Source organism: Megascapheus bottae, chromosome 10 (assembly GCF_031878675.1).
Source record: "Megascapheus bottae isolate mThoBot1 chromosome 10, mThoBot2.hap1, whole genome shotgun sequence".
Taxonomy (NCBI): domain Eukaryota; kingdom Metazoa; phylum Chordata; class Mammalia; order Rodentia; family Geomyidae; genus Megascapheus; species Megascapheus bottae.
The window spans coordinates 57,976,845-57,994,267 of NC_143518.1; the positions used below are offsets into that span (position 1 = coordinate 57,976,845).

Sequence of the window (17,423 nt, forward strand, 5' to 3'; positions counted from 1 at the left end):
AATCTGAGATTTTTTTTTTTTTTGGTGGGTCATGGGGCTTGAACTTGGCCTGGGTGCTGTCTCTGAGCACTTCCGCTCAAGGATACCACCTTACCCTTGAGCCAAGCCCCACTTTCCATTTTCTTTTCTTTTTTTTTTTGCCAGTCCTGGGCTTGAGCTCAGGGCCTGAGCACTATCCTTGGACTTTCTCAAGGCTAGAGCTCTACCACTTGAGCCTCAGAACCATTTCCAGCTTTTTTCTATGTATGTGGTACTGAGGAATTGAACCCGGGTCTTCATGCATGCCAGGAAAGCACTCTACCATTAGGCCAAACTCCTGGCCCCAGCTACTTCCCATTTTCTACAGGTTAATTGGCAATAAGAGTCTTAGATGAGTGCTTTTGTGCCTGGGCTGGCTTTGAACCTTGATCCTCAGATCTCCTGAGTAGCTAGATTACAGGCGTGAGCCACCTCACCTAGCTAAAATCTGAGATTCTTATCCCCGATTAACTACCAGAAAATTGAAGAGAAGCTGAGGCTCAAAGTAGTAGAGCACTAGCCTTGAGAAAAAGCAAAAACGCTTATAACCTAAATTTCTGTCAAAAATAAAGATCATCTTGTACAAACAAAAATTAAGGAGATTAACTGCTAACAGACTGTGTTAGAAATGTTAAAAAAGCTGGGAGTGGTGGCTCATGCCTATTATCCTAGCCATTTAGGAGACTCTGATCTGAGGATTGCAACTCAAACCAGCCTGAGCACTGAAGTCCAGGAGACTCATCTCCAATTAACCACTGGAGAACCTGAAGTGGTGCTGTGGCTCCAAGAGTAAGGCAGTAGCCTTGAGCTGAAGAGCTCAGGGACAGCGTCCAGGCTCAGAGTTCAAGCCCCATGACTCACACAAAATAAATAAATAAATGAAATTAAAATATATACAAATATTGTACTTTGGTTGGCAAACTTATTTCTCACAGAAACAAATGGTTTAGTGATTATATAATTCTATGGGCACAGGGTCAGGAGTTTAGCCTAGTGGTAGAGTGCTTGCCTAGCATGCATGAAGACCCAGGTTCGATTCCTAGGTACCACATACATAGAAAAAAGCTGGAAGTGGTGCTGAGGCTCAAGTGGTAGAGCTCTAGCCTTGAGAATGTCCAAGGACAGTGCTCAGGCCCTGAGCTCAAGCCCAGGACTGGCCAAAAACAAAACAAAACAAAAAAATTCTATGGGCACAAACTACTAGTTAATATGATACATACCTGTAGTCTCAGGACTCAGGAAGACAAGGCAAAAGGATCTCATATTTGAGACCATCCTGGGCTATACAGTTGAGATCTTATCTCAAAATAAAACAAAAAGTGAAACTTTGACCGTGTAAGGAATATTTATTTTTTGTATTATGTGAAAGGTACATGAATATATATAACATTTGTTTACCCAGTGTCCTAATTGTCATTGCATTTCTTGGAAAAGCTTTAGACTTTGAACTACATAGATATCTCTGCCTATAATTTATCATTCACTTGATCATGTTGTCAAGAATCTATGTCAAAGCTAGGCACCAATGGTTCACACCTATAATCCTAGCTACTCAGGAAGTTAAGATCTGAGGATTGTGGTTCAGTCAGCCAGAGCAAAAAAGTCTGTGAGACCTTTACCTCCAATTAACTACCAGAAATGGCACTATGGCTCTGAGTGGTAGAGTGCTAGCCTAGAGCAGAAAAGCTCAGGGATAGTGCCCAGGCCCCGAGATCAAGCCCCTGCCCTTCACAGGCTGGATATGGCTCCAAGAGTCTCTGTCAAGGTTTCAAATCTGCCATGGTAGGAAGAAAGAAGCCACAGTCAGTGCTCACGGAAACAGTGTGGTGGTGTTCCATAGATTTACAAAACTTGTGGTACACTAATCAGTGACTCATGACCAAGAATTCAGTAACTTTAACTAAAACAAGCACACCACAAGGTGGAGCTCTCACTACACTGTCAAAGGCTGCAGTGGTTAGTAGGTGCACCTTTCTCCTGAACCCTAACTCAGAATCCACTACCCATGCCAACTTCACACAAACGTCAGACACTGGGAAATGGAGAAAAACAGATGGATCTCTTTGCTGGGCATTCAATTGGGAAATTGAGACAACTTCAGTATTCCAAGAAAAGTAAAACAAAACTAGGCAAAACCTCCCATCTGCTTGTTTCTGCAAGGGTTCTATTAGCAACTGTAGCTAGACAATGGTAGCACATGCCTGTAAACCTAGCTACTCAGGAGGCTGAGTTCTGAGGATTGCTATTTGAAGCCAGACCAAAAGGCTGAAGATCATAGATCATAGATCTGAAGATCACCTGAAGCCAGCCAGTGCAGAAAAAGTCCATGAGGTTGTCTCCAATTAACCAGCAACAAGCCAGAAGTGGAGCTGAGGTTCAACCAGTAGAATGGCAGCCTGGAGTGAAAAAGCCATGTGAAAGTGTCAAGTCCTCAGTTCAAGCCCTAGTACTGGCACAATAAAGAAATAAATGACATGCATGTGACAGCAGAAAATGTAAAATCCCTCCCCAAAATTACTTTCCCATCCATTCTTACCTTTCTCTCTCCATTCATTTGTACACAAGAATTGCCTCTGATACACCGGGTTGGGGATACCAAGTTAATCAAAGCACACCAGCATCCCATAAAATTCAATCTTCAAGGGGCCGGGAGTTTGGCCTAGTGGTAGAGTGCTTGCCCGGCATGCACGAAGACTCGGGTTCGATTCCTCCTTACCACATACATAGAAAAAAGCTGAAGTGGTGTTGAAGCTCAAGTGGTAGAGCTCTAGCCTTGAGAAAGTCCAAGGACAGTGCTCAGGCCCTGAGCTCAAAGCCCAGGACTGGCAAAAAAAAAAAAAAAAAAAAAAAATTCAGTCTCCATTAACCGGGATCCAGTCATATCAACAAACTATTTAAAAAATAAGGATTGTGGGGCATCCAAGAAAGCATTTTTTTTCCTGCAACTTATTATATATATATATATATATATATATATATATATATATATACGGCTATATTTACACTTATACTTACAACTGAAGGTCAAAGAGCTGGAGATTAAAAAACAACTTATCTCCAAAGAAAATGCAAACAGCTAATATACACATGAATGGTTCAATATGTACCCACATGGAAGCTCAGGTTGGTGGTCAGTGTTTACAGAAATGCAGACCAGAACCAAGAGCATGGCTCTGTCTCCAAAGTACAAAATCAAACCAAAATGCAACACCAAAAACAGGCCTCCAGATAAAAACAAATGAGATACTTGCTTTATATATACTCAGAATGGTCATTTAAACAAACAAACAAAAAACCTGGCTGGGAGGTAGGGAATATTGTTCTATCCCTGAGTTGAATCCCCAGCACCTGGGGCGGGGGAAGATGTGTGTGGGATGGGTCTGGAGAAGAGGTAACAACCAAACATTAACAAGTGTTGGCAAGGGCGTGGAGAAACTGGAACCCTCTTGCATTACTCTTGGGAGTACTAAAAAGGTGCAGCCCTTGTGGAAAATGGTTTGGCTGTTCCACAGAGTTAAACATAGAACTATCATATGACCCAGCAACACCTCAGTCCTACGTGTACATCCAAGTCAGCTAAAGGAAAGGACTCAGGCAGACACTTATGAGTCAACGCTTAATTCTCCACAGACAAAAATTAGAAACAGTTCATGACCGTCAACAAATGAATGAACAGCATGGCACATGCATACCATGAGAGATCATTCAGTTAGAAAATGCATGTTGACACAGGCTGTCACTGCACTTAACAAACATTACATATACCCGATGACCACAGTTGGCACTGAGTTAATACCCACACGGATCTGTTCTCCACTTCATGCAGGCGTTGCTAGAGGCCGGCAGGGAGTCACTAACACAATCAGGATCACGGCCTACCACCAAATCCAAGTGCATTGTCCAGAGCCAACCAGACAACATATTCCTCAGGAAGGGCAGCTTCAGAGAACTTGAAACACATTTAAAACAACTTACATTTTCTTTTCTAATTTGAGACAGCGCAACCCAGGCTGGCCTCCAACTCAGATCCTATTTTTGCCTCCCAAATGCTGGGATTGCAGGCAAGTGCTACCATGCCCAGCCTGTACTTTACTTTTGAGCATAATCACCATCAAACATTTTCTTTCAAAAAGTCTTCTCATATAGAATTTGTTACGTTGAAAACAAGTCAGTTGTGGTTAAGGTTTCTGATGATCAGGATCAAGATATAGCTGCCCTAAAGGTTTGTATCTGGCATCCTTAAAACCAAAACATAGCATAGCCTACTTTCAAAATGGGTATGTATTTTGCCATGTCCTTCAATCCATAAAGCATTTCACTGTGAAATGATTGTGCCGACTCTGCATTACTCTTCTCATACACCATTCACTTTAAGGGAGATGAGGGGTAAGTAGAAAACATGCATTATCTGTAGCATACTTAGTATGAAAAGTACACCTCTACAACTGAATCTTAAGAGAAGGAGTAAGATCCCGGAGCTTTTTATTGTTTCATTAACTGTACACATATACCAGGTAGAGAAGTCCCCAAGGAAGTGATGATCCTGTCTCATGTTATCTGCCCTTTGGTCCTTCATCTTCTAAGCACTTTTCTTTTAACGATATTAGACATTCATTCTGATCACAATGCAATCCAAGTGTGTATAAATAAAATGCAGCATCACTTATTCTCCTTCCATGTTCCTTTAAATAGAAAAAAGTGCTAAATGTCTCTTCACGGCCCATTTGGCCACAGTTGTCCCACCTATAGTTGTAAAAACAGATTGTACGTAACTTGATCTGAAATTCTTCTTGAAATGCAGCTCACTCAGTTAAAGAAATCCTGGGAAAGAAAATCTATTGATATTGTCGATAGTCTCCAAAAGGTGAGGACGGCAATTGGCTTGAAGGCAACTGGGAGGGGTCTTCAGCAAACTGAGGACCTGTGATCCAGAAATAAAAAGTTTTGAGAGAACGTGAGCATCACTCAATTAAAAAGAACAAGTCTCTGGGTGCAGTGAACCCATCAGTTAAAACAGTCGGTGCTACATAAGAACTGCAACCTGAATTTCTCTACAGATCTGCCTACCTCGAGTTCAGTGTGCGGTGATGGACCAGCCTTCCTGATGCTTCAGGACAACCAAGGACACTTCACCCTCACAGGGACGCATCAGGTCAAGAAGGAACCACTCCTAAAGTAGATGCTGCATCAAACTGTCATCTATCAGGACTTGAGGAATCCACTAAAGCATGTACTTAGCCAGTGGTTCATGTCTATAACCCTAACTATCCAGGAGGCTGAGATCGGAGTATTGGGGCTTGAAGCCAGCCCAGGCAGCAAAGCCCATGAGACTCTTGTCTACAATTAACTACAAAAAAGGCAGGGAGTGGCACTGGCTCAAGTGGTAGAGCTCTAGCTTTGAGAAAGCCCAAGGACAGTGCTCAGGCCCCTGGGTCCAGGCCCCAGGAGTGGCAAAAAAAAAAAAAAAAAAAAGATTGAAAAATTCTCACCTCTTGATGTTAAATAAGCAATTGAACAAACACATTATTGGCTCAAAGTTTAAGTAACAATCATGTTTTAGAAGAACTCAGCAATCCACTTTATGTAACCAATTATTAAAGAAGGAACTCTAAAAGGAGAAGGTAGCACTCAGCTTGCTACAGAACAATCACAGGTTTAGTTTTCAAAGGAGGACGGGGCCTGTGACTAGAGGGAAAATGCATGGCTCTTAAAAGACTTTAAGAGAAAAATTAATTTTTTTCTTCAGGGAAACTAAAGTAGATGAAAAAAGAGACAAAGGGGCAAAAGTCTCTGAAGCTTTCCAAATACACCACTCCCTTGATACCTTTTAAATTCAGTATGAATTTACATTCATCATTACAGAAAACTTCAGAATGCTGGGTAAAAGAGAGAAGCCAAAGATACACATCAACACCATTTCAATATAGTTCTAGCCAATCTTTTTACATTGCTTTAAGAACCTTTTGTTGTTGACTACTGTTACATTACACATCTGCAGAACATTCCTTCAAACATCTGAAGAATGACCAGAAATTTCCTGGACTAGCAGATAAACACTGATGCCATCTGAGATGTATGAAGAAACACCAACAACTCAAGTACCCAAAGTGTTTTTATCACAATGGCTAGCTAAACATCATGGTTATATCTTTCAACATAATACTTTTTCAACTAGAAGCTGGACCTATTACCATAGGCTTCATGATATATAGCATAATAATATCTTAAGAGAAATTAGCAACTACCCATTTTTAGCAATAAAGTATGTTCTTTCATGACATCAGGAAACCATTCCAAAGTGTCTGAGATATGGTATTGAGAAAGAAAACTCACCATTGGGAAACTGTGCAGAGGCAAATCTTGTCAACAAGATACCAGCTCCTTCAATTAAAGCTAGGAGAATGCCTCCCATGGCTGCTGAGCCAACCATGGCGACCGGTCCGTCTGAAGACATTAATGACAAAGGCTATTGTAAAGAGCTGTCCATATGGTGACTTGCATCTTCCATTCCCAAATTCTTTCTTATTATCCAAAAACCCACGATCAGCAAACTCCATCCCACAGGTCAAATCTAGCCCACTGCCTGCTTTTGTAAATAAAGCTACACTGGAATACAGACATGTTCTCCCATTTATGTAAAGCCTAAAATATTTAGGCTTTGTGTGTAAACAGAAAAAGTCAACAAATCTCTGATCTAAACCATTAAGCCCAAAGAAATTCTCATTTGCTTTCAGTCACAAAGATTCAGAAGATGGCTTAAGATTTTGTATTCCTAAGAACCCTACACAGTCTGCAGAGTCATGAAAATACAGCATAGAAATTCTGCCTACTGCTCAGTGACAAAGCCAATAAATGCCTCAAACTAGGACTTGAACTGCTCTTTTTTTTTTTTTTTTTTTGCCAGTCCTGGGCTTGAGCTCAGGGCCTGAGCACTGTCCTTGGACTTTCTCAAGGCTAGAGCTCTACCACTTGAGCCTCAGCACCACTTCCGGCATTTTTTGTATGTATGTGGTACCAAGGAATCGAACCCGGGTCTTTGTGCATGCTAGGCAAGCACTTTAACCACTAGGCCAAACTCCCGGCCCTTGAACTGCTCTTAACCACTGTAATATATGGTTAAGAATTCCTCTCAAGAGCTGGGGATGTAGCTCAGTTATAAAGTGTTTGTGTAGCATGTACAAGGGCCTGGGTTTAATCCCCAGCAGCAGAAAAAGAAAAGCAAATCACATAATTTAGCTGGGTGTGGGGGTACCTATAAATCCCAGAACTCAAGAAACCGAGGCAAGGAGGATCCAAAGTTTAAGTGTGTGTGGGCTGGACTACTTACCAAGACCCTATCTCAAAAAGGACATTCAACTCTTACTCTCAAGCATTCTAAAGAAACAGACTCTTCCCTGCCTTTTTGTAAATACCACATATATTCTTACAAGCATGCTGTACCAAATTAAGCAATGTTCAACTTTCTATATTATAGATGTCCTTGCATGGAAACAGACGGAGGCACCCGCAAACCTGGCTCCCACTAAGGTATCTGCAGCGACGGCTTACTTCTGGCTGCCAGGATGGCTCCTGTTAAGGCACCACTCGTGATGGAGTTCCAGGGATCTTCTTTTCCTCTGACTTGAACCATACTACAGTCAATCATGGAGAACAGACCACCCCAAATGGCAAAGCTACCTATTTTATTTAAGAAAACAAAACAGAACACTAATTTCAGTTTTTCTTTTCACCTTATATAATATTTTCTATCATCTCAAAACGATTTGTCAAATATTGTTTAAATAAATACCAAACAACTATCAAAACTCTTGCTTGACTGTACTCTATCAGCTAGAAAATTAGAAATTGCCCCAAACCCCTAAGAAGTCACCTAGGGGCTCAGAGATAGGGCTCTTCCCTAGCGTGCCAAGTTCCTGGGTACAATCTGAGCACTGAGAGGCAAACTAAAAAGGGGAATCAGGCAGGCCTAAAAGAGGCCATATAAACTCTTTGCCAGTACTTGAGCTTGAACTCAAAGCCTTCAACAACTACTTGCCTTTTTTTGCACAAAGGTGCTGCTCTACTACTTTAGCCAAGCTCTACTTCTAGTTTTTACTTGCTAGTTGGAGATAAAGAGTAAAATAAACAAAGAACCCTACATACATATACTAAATTTTGGGTGAAATAACAGGTGGTATAATTTGGATTTTTCTCTATGTTTTTCAATTCTAAAATGAATATACATATTTTGTGTCAAGAGTTATTATACTGAACAAAACCATAAATCAAGAGCCTACAGGGGGAAGTGGTGCTGTGGCTCAAAGTGGCCTTGAATAAAAAAAACTCCGAGACAGGACCCAAGCCCCAGGTTCAAGCCTCACACCAACAACAACAACAAAATTAAATCAACTTAGCCAGGTGCCAGTGGTTCACATCTATAATCCTAGCTACTCAAGAGTTGAGATCTAAGGACTGCAGTTCGAAGCCAGCCTGGGCAGGAATTGGTGAGACTCTTATCTCCAATTAACTACCAGAAAGCTGGATGTGGCTCAAAGCTCAGGGACAGTGCCCACAGCCAACATCAAGAGAGGGGGAGGGAGGGAGGGAGGGAGGGAGGGAGGAAGGGAGAGGGGGAGAGGGGGAGAGGGGGAGAGGGGGAGAGGGGGAGAGGGGGACAGAGAGAACACATGTGAGCGTGAGCACAGGGATACTGGCTTGTGATAAGTTGTTAAACTAAAACCATTAACTTTATAAAATGGTAAAAAGTAATAATAAAACTAAGCTGGCTGGTCGTGATGGCTCACGCCTGTAATCCTAGCTACTCAGGAGGCTGAGGTCTGAGGATCGCTATTCAAAGCCAGCCTGGGCACTGAAGTCCGTGAAATTCTTATCTCCAATTAACCATTGGTAAACTGGAAGTGGCACTATGGCTCCAGGAGTAGGGTGGTAGTCTTGAGCTGAAGAGTGAGCTCAGGGACAGTGCCCAGGCCCAGAGTTCAAGCCCCATGACCGAGAGGAAAAAAAAAAACAAAACACTAACTGGCATATGGGGGGAGGGGAAGCAAGCAGTTTTCTGGGCTTGATGGTGCACATTTGTAACCCTAGAACTTAGGAGGAGAAAGCAGGATGATTGCAAATGTGGAAGCATTTGCAATGTCTCAAAAGAAAAACAAAAACCAGAGGGGCAGGTCTGGAGGGAGGGAAAAAGGAAAACAGTATAGTTTCATCTTCAAATAAAAAGGAAAGAATAGTCTGCTATACAACTGGCAAAGTTCTGCTTACCTCCCAACTGGGGTGCCCTGGTTTTAATAGCTGTCAAACTCCCCCGTAGTCTGTGGTTCACTCCCTACAATAAAACAAATGTACGTAGGTCCACACATAATGCATTAGGAATATAATGAATGCGTTCTGGCCCACTCAGAAGGCCACCTGCAATATAACTAAACCATGGTTCCAAGTGCTGACAAGAGAAGACCACCCACTTACCACAGGAGAATTTCGAAAACCTTTGATGGCTTGGAAGATGCCGCCACCTATGGTGCCCATTGTAAAGGCCCCACCACAGTCATCCACAATTCTCCAAGGGCTGAGAACAGAAGAAAAAAAAGATCACCTTATTTCCTATCCATGACCCATAAAACCTTTGGTAACACAGTAAGGGATACAACAGATCCCAAAGCAAGGCCCATCAAATATAGACAAAGATACCCCGGAAGGTGGCTTATGCCTGTAATCCTAGCTACTCAGGAGGCTGAGATCTGAGGATCAAGGTTCAAAGCCAGCCCGGCATTAAAGACCAAGAGACTCATCTCCAATTACCCACTAGAAAACAAGAAGTGGGGCTGTGGCTCAAGGGGTAGGGCAGTAGCCTTGAATTGAAGTGCTCATGGACAGTGCCCAGGCCCAGAGTTCATGCCCCATGACTCACCAAAAGAAAGAGAGACAGAGAGAGAGAGAAAGAGAGAGAGAGAGACAGAGAGAGAGAGACAGAGAGAGAGAGAGAGACAGAGAGAGAGAGAGATTGAAAACATATATGAAACACATTCATATGTATTCAACCTCTAGTCATCTAACCTAGGAAGAGTGGAATTGATATTAACTTTTTTCTTTCTTTTTTTTGACATTTTATTATGCAAGCCTTTTTATCAAAAAGGTTCTTTCTTTGCTAGCAATTTATAGACTTCTTGCATCCTAGGCACACACAAGCAGCTTCCTATTTTTTTTTTTTTTTTGCCAGTCCTGGGCTTGAGCTCAGGGCATGAGCACTGTCCTTGGACTTTCTCAAGGCTAGAGCTCTACCACTTGAGCCTCAGCACCACTTCCAGCTTTTTTCTACATATGTGGTACTGAGGAATCGAACCCGGGTCTTCATGCAGGCTAGGCAAGCACTTTAACCACTAGGCCAAACTCCCGGCCCAGCTTCCTATTTTTATTTAGCTTTCTGACTGTGCTTGTGCCTTCAGCACTTTCACAATGATTTTCTGTTCCTCGATAAGGAAAGCGTGCTTGATCCTGTCCGGGACATATTTGGCACACATTGAACCCCCATAGGCCCTGCTGACATGTTTCTTTGTTTTTGACATTCGTGTTTCATAGCACAACCCCCCCCCCCAAGTCAGCCTGGGCACACACCACAGGCAGATTTTGGTGCTTTCCCAACTTTTTTGGTGTAAAGGTAAACAATTCTATTGCCAGGGGTTGGGGACAGCCTGGTTTTGTTAGAGGCTGTGTTATGACATGCCTATGGCGGCATGTCAATTGCTAGACCATTTTGGTGTCCTCTAGACATTGTCCCTGGAAGAGCAACTTTTTTCTTTTTAAGGTGTATGTTTTCATGAAATATGAGGACCAGGCTGGCCTCAAACTCCCAATTCCACAATTCTCCTGTCTCACTCTCAAAGAGCTGGGGTAACAGGTTGAAGCCAGTCAACCAGGTTTAACTTCCTATTCCTTTTGTTTTGGGTTTGTTAAGACAGAGTCTCAACCAGAGTGGCTGGAACTCAAGACACTCCTCCTTCAGTCTGAAAGTGCTAGGAATACAGGCATGCAACCAAATCCAGCCTTATTTCCTCATTTGAGTACCACTTAATTCATTCAGTTAACAAGTGATGTCTGCTGTAAGTCAAACACTGTGATAAAGCAAATAAACATAGAAAAATCTACACTACAACCAATGATATTAACTCTCCAGCTACAGTAAATTTTTTTCAGCTGCAGTAAACTTTGAAAGTTGGCTTGCATTAGAGTAATTTAATACTGAAGAGGCCCACAATTTAAGAGATTAAAATTTTAAACCCAGTTTCCAACGTAGCACAGTTATTTTATTTATTTATTTACTGTTGGTCACGGGGCTTGGACTGTGGTCCTGGTCACTGTCCCTGAGCTCTTTAGAACAAGGCCACTGCCCTACCCCCTGAGCCACAGTACCATTTCTGGTTTTCTACTGGTTAACTGGAGATAAGAGTCTCACGGACTTTTGTGCTGGGCTGACTTTGAACCGAGAACCTCAGATCTCAGCCTCCTGAGTCGTTAGGATTACAGGCGTGGGCCATTTAAGTGCAGGGAAGGGGTTTATGAGCTCTAATTCAACAAAATTATTTTCATTACACCGCACCCAATAGTAATATACGGTGAATGAGCTCTACATATCCACGCATGATAAAGGAAAGTGGGTAACCATTTTTGAAAGAGTTGTGTGAACAGCCAGGAAGGGCTAAAACATACCCTTTATGTGTTGGGGACGGGGCTGCTGTTAGGAAAGCAGTAACTTGAAAGTCCTAGATGCTATTACGAGCGGAAAGATGTGGAACAACACAAACGTGAAGACTAACTTTTCATTTAGGACCCCACAGGTTTTAACCTCGAAGACAACCTGAGCCCCGTAGGGACTCCAACACGGCCGTACAATTCCGAGCTCTCACTCAGCGCTGAATGAACAGGCCCCCGCGTGTAGCTTTTCAGAGGACACACGACACTAACTCTTCCTCTTTCCCAACTAATTCCTTCCCTCTCTCACCAACGCACCAGCCCTTGGGGGGAGCCTAGGCTGGGCTCCTCAGAAGTTAACTCACCCGGCAGCCACAAACCTCCCCACAAAGCAGACTTCAAGAATGACACCCCCCTCCCTGGGCCTGGGACGCCTCCAAGGTCACCTCAGCCGGCAAGCGGGGCTGGCCAGTCCCTCCACCGCCCCCCCCCCGCCCCAGCATCTGGTGACCGGGCCCACGCCTGGGCCTCCGACACAGCCCACGGCAAGGTCACGGGGGCCAGGCCGGAGGCGCCCAGCCTGAGCAGCCGGCAAGCCGCCCACGCTGCCCAGCCCGGCTGCGGCGGACGTAAACTGGCACTCCCGGAGACCGCGGGCGTACAAGTAAAAGGAAGGCCAGGCCGGCAGGTGAGGCTCACCAAGGCTCCCGCGCGTACTCCTCCATCTTGACTCACGCCGCGCGGGGGATGCCGGGCCAGAGAGGCGGAAACTGTTCCCAGGGGGCGGAAGTGATCCTGAGTGGGAGAGCCCTAATCGCTACGGCGATTGGTTGGCTGTTTCGCAGAGAAGCCAATAGGAGGTGGGCATCCTGGGGGCGTGGCGTGGGCGTGGCCTAGCGAGCGGAGTCCGGACTGGGGACGCGCAGGCGCGGAGGGCCTGGGCCACCGCGTTCCTCAGTTTCTGAAGATTCCGTGGCCTGAAATAAACCTGGTCTTATCCCGCTAAGGTTCACAGGACTTTCTTTCTTTCTTTCTTTCTTTCTTTCTTTCTTTCTTTCTTTCTTTCTTTCTTTCTCTCTCTCTCTCTCTCTTTCTTTCTTTCTTTCCTTTCTTTCTTTTTTTCTGTCTGTCTTTCTTAGGTGGTTTTGCTTTGTTAATGGTTCTTGAACTGTGGATCCTTAGCAACGACTCACAGCTCCTTTGGGACAATCCCTTATAATCACAGTGCCTGAAAAGTCACGAACAGTAAGTGTTCAAATGGAAGGACGGGGGCCATCTAGAGGGCTATTGGGACCCATTTGGGATCCTCATTTGGGGGACATTCGCTCCAGAGCCTCCTCTCCCCTCCCCAAAAGAGACGGAAAGGATCGGCGCTTTTTAGCTTTTAATCAGAAAAAAACAACCATACTAGCTGTGAAGGAAATGTCTGACTTTACAACGCACTTATGTTTATTTTATGAAAAGTCACACTGTCACAAAGAAGAGACTGCCACAAGGGTGAGATGAGGGCTGGCCGTTTGGCCTAGTGGCAGAGTGCTTGCCTAGCATGCACGAAGACCCGGGTTCGATTCCTCGGTACCACATACATAGAAAAACCCGGAAATGGTGCTGAGGCTCAAGTGGTAGAGCTCTGGTCTTGAGAAAGCCCAAGGACAGTGCTCAAGTCCTGAGTTCAAACCCTGGCACTGGCAAAAGAAGAAAAAAAAACTAAAGAAAGAAAACTTTCTACAACTTAAAAAAGAAAAGGTGAGATAATTTCCAAACTCTTGGAAATAAGGTAATTGAATTGAATCTGTAGAACCACAGATTATCAATAAAATGCCTACTCTGTGAAAAGAGCAGCTCAAACTAATGACTTGAATGATGAAAGAGGTGTCACTCACTAATCAAGATGCATTGAACCCCTTATTTATTTATTTTATTTATTTATTTATTTATGGGACATGGGGCTTGAACTCTGGACCTGGGAGCTGTCCCTGAGCTTTCTGCTCTTCTGCTTAAGGCTACCCTTGAGCCACATAGCCACTTCTGGGTTTTCTGGTGGCTAATTAGTCTCACAGACTTTAGTGCCTGGGCTGGCTTTGAACCTCGACCCTCAGATCTCAGCCTCCTGAGTAGCATGAACAACTGGCCGAAGCTATTCTCTCTTGTCTCCTTCTCTGTCCTCTCTTCTCACTGGACTGCTCATAACTATTCTTATCTACTGGGTAATTAATACTGGCTTATACATCTGCCTTATGCGAACCTGTTTTTTTTTGTTTTGTTTTAACTCAATCATAAGGAATAGTTAGGGTTCTCCAAAGAAACATAGCCAACGATCAATTGATCAACAGACAGACAGATAGATAGATAGATAAATTGATAAATAGACAGGCAGAGTTGACATGTGTAATTATGGAGGTTGAGAAGTCTCATGATATATTTATCTGTTAGCTGGAGACCCTAGAAAACTAGTAGTGTAATTCCATGCAAGGCTAAATGGATGAACTATCAGAGAATCCACTGGTGTAAAATCCTAGTCAAAATACAAGAAAAGATAAGGTATCTCAGGTTAGAAGTATAGAAAGAAGGGAGAGTTTCTCCTTCACCTTTTGTTCTTCTCAAGATCTCAGTGATTGGATGGATGATTCCCAATCACATCTGACAGGGAGTCTACTGAGTCCACAATTTAAATGGTATTAGCATGAAGAAACACTCTCTCAGACATACCCAGAAACAATGTTTAACCTAAACACACTGGCCCACTCTAGTTGACATAGAATGAGCCATCACAGCAAAGGTGTTGAGCTCTTAAGTTTATAGGGATAGGCTATGGTTGAACAGTCAACTTCATTCTAATAGTCCTTACCCTAAAAAGAATTTACTGTTATGAGACCTTGCTAAAGCAAGGCCTTAGACTTCTCATTCTCTGTTCTCCTTTTGGGGGAAGTGGAGGGTACTGAGGCTTGAAATCAAGTCCTGGGCACTCTTTATGAACTTTTTGCTAAAGGCTAGTATTCTACCACTCAAGCCACAGCTTTTTTGTTTGTTTTTGCCAGTCCTGGGCTTGACCTCAAGGCCTGAGCACTGTCATTGGACTTTCTCAAGGCTAGAGCTCTACCACGTGAGCCTCAGCACCACTTCCAGCTTTTTTCTATGTATGCGATACCAAGGAATTGAACCCAGGTCTTCATGCATGCTAGGCAAGCACTCTACCACTAAGCCAAACTTCCGGCCCCCACAGCTCTTTTTGTTGTTCTTGTTGTTGTTTTTGTTTTTTGCCAGTCCTGGGGCTTGAACTTGGGGCCTGGGCACTGTTCTTGGGCTTTCACTCATGGCTAGTGCTCTACCACTTGAGCCACAATACCACTTCCAGCCTTTCCTGTGTATGTGGTACCAAGGAATTGAACCCAGAGCTTCATACACGCTAGGCAAGCACTCTACCACTAGGCCACACTCCCAGCCTCAAGCCACAGCTCTTTTTTCAGTAATTTTTTTTTCAAAGCTGAGGATCAGACTCAGAGCCTTGAACTTAAGACAAGTGCTCTTTTACTAAACTAATAACTATTCCCCAACACCCCCCCTCCCCAGCCTTTTGGTAGTTTATTGGTAACAGGAGATAAGTGGCACAGACTTTCCTGCCTGGACTGTCTTTGAACAGGATCCTGAATAGCTAGGATTACAGACATGATCCTCCAGGGCCCAGCCATAATTCTTTATAATATACTCATTGTCCATTTCCTAAGATTCAGATAGGTTAAATATCTCACCCAAAGTCACTTATCATAGATATGAGCCCTTATCCTTTGACCTCAGAACCTGGGTTCTTACCTGCTATTCTGACCTACAATGTTTGATTCTTAAAAATGTGACTTTGCTGGTCCTCCAGCCCCTTGAAAGTCCTCTAAGCATTGATTGGTTCTGAATCCTCATTGTACCTTGCCTGTCCCACCACACACTGACTGGAACTTAAAACCTCTTTTTTCTTCTTTCTTTATTCCTCTAGACACAATGCTTGATTTTGCCCGAGAAACAGGCCAGCCACAATCCAGAATCCCAAGAACAAATTCTTTCCAGGTGGAGATGGATTCTGAACTTAGACAATCAGTGTCCCCTATAGTGACCCCTGATTGCAGAAGTTAGAAGTGTTTGTACTTCTCAAATCCTGGATGCCTTTCAAAGGAATTTTTCTTTCTTTTCCCTTCCCTTCCCTTCCCTTCCCTTCCTTCTCTCCCTTCTTTCTCTATTTCTTTCTTTCTTTCTTTCTTTCTTTCTTTCTCTCTCTCTCTCTCTCTCTCTCTCTCTCTCTCTCTCTCTCTCTCTCTCTCTCTCTCTTTCTCTCTCTCTCTCTCTCTCTCTCTTTCTTTCTGTCTGTCTGTCTGTCTGTCTTGGTACTGAGGTTTGTATTTAGTGCTTGGCCACTGTCCCTTGGCTATTATGCTCAAGGCTAGCACTGTATCACTTGAACCACAGCTCCACTTCTGGCTTTTTGGTGATTAATTGAAGGTCAGAGTCTTACAGACTTTCCTACCCATGCTGGTTTCAAACCACGATTCTTTGACTTAGCCACTTGAATAGCTAGGGTTACAAACATGAACTGTTGGTACCTGGCTCAAGAGAAAACTTTTCACCTGTGCCCAGTCTGAGGGAATCCTGGGTTTCTAGAATCAAGGGGCTTTAGATGAGTTGTATCAGAAGAGCCGGTTATTTGGAACAGTGAGGCCCCAGGGTCATTATGAGGGTTTATGTGTGAACACTTCGGGTAGGATGTCCTGAGTGCATCCTGCCCTTAGTATCTGGAAGCTGTGGATTTGCTTCTTGGTGTGCTGCTAGAGCAGAGGAGGAGAAAAGGCAACCTAGACCAAATGGCACTGAGGCTGACCCTGGGCGGAAGGGAGTTTGTGATCCGCAGGCCCTGCCTCCTTTTTAGGGAACAGCAAGCCTTTTTTCACAAAAATCTTGAGAAAGCAATTTTAGGAAGCTAGAAAGAAGCTAACAGCGAGACTAACCATTGCTCAGGTTCCAGAGCCAGGAATGCAGGAAAAGGTTGCTTCTTCTGGGTAACAGGGAGAACGAAGGCTGACAAACCTGGGGAAGAGCAAGAGACTTGGACGTGGTGCAAGAAGCATGCCCACCGTGTGTCTAGCCCATTCCCGGTCAGTTCCACCCTCTCTTATACCCTGTGGGATGCCCACCCTGACAGCCTCAATTAATGTGGCTTTTCCTGGGCTCTTAATAGTTCATTAGACCTCTTTTGCTTGCTCTGCTTTGCGTCGCTGTATTACTCTGTTTATGTGTTGGGGAGGAATTCAGGGTCTTGCACTTATAGACAGGTACTCTGTCATCTCAGCTATTCCTCCAGCTCTGAAATTATTATCCCTTACTTGTTTATATTTTTGCAATAGTGGGGATTGAATACAGGACCTTATACTTCCAAGGTAGATGCTCTACCACTTGAGCCATGCCTCCAGCTTTTTATTGGTTTTCGTTAATTTATGCTCAGACTCCTATTTGTGTTTCCCTCATAGTTGGGATAATAGTCACATGCTACTGTGCTCAGTCATCAGTTAGGACAGAGTATGTCAAACTTTTCTGCCTGAGCTGGCTTCAAACTCTGGTTTTTTGTTGTTGTTGTTGTTTTGTTTTGTTTTGCCAGTTCTGGGCCTGAGCACTGTCCTTGGACTTTCTCAAGGCTAGAGCTCTACCACTTGAGCCTCAGCACCACTTCTGGCTTTTTTCTA

General features: G+C 43.7%; 1 protein-coding gene across 1 annotated transcript; it reads right to left on the reverse strand.

The window, feature by feature from the left end:
• Positions 1-4,483: 4,483 nt before the first annotated feature.
• On the reverse strand, positions 4,484-12,479 carry Timm17a (translocase of inner mitochondrial membrane 17A). The gene is made up of 6 exons (XM_090341431.1): positions 12,403-12,479; positions 9,484-9,583; positions 9,280-9,343; positions 7,567-7,695; positions 6,352-6,462; positions 4,484-4,939 (listed from the first exon to the last, which is right to left on the reverse strand). Exons 1-6 carry the CDS (start codon positions 12,426-12,428, stop codon positions 4,854-4,856), a joined length of 516 nt encoding a protein of 171 aa, XP_090197557.1. The 5' UTR covers positions 12,429-12,479; the 3' UTR covers positions 4,484-4,853.
• Positions 12,480-17,423: the final 4,944 nt, after the last annotated feature.

Excerpts from the sequence above, each read along its gene's own strand:
- Timm17a (XM_090341431.1), bottom strand. The coding sequence starts at position 12,428 with ATGGAGGAGTACGCGCGGGAGCCTTG. Across the intron at positions 7,696-9,279 it reads CAGGGCACCCCAGTTGGGAG|GTAGCTTTGCCATTTGGGGT; the intron begins GTAAGCAGAACT and ends TAAATAAAATAG. Across the intron at positions 4,940-6,351 it reads CTCTGCACAGTTTCCCAATG|GTCCTCAGTTTGCTGAAGAC; the intron begins GTGAGTTTTCTT and ends TCTGGATCACAG.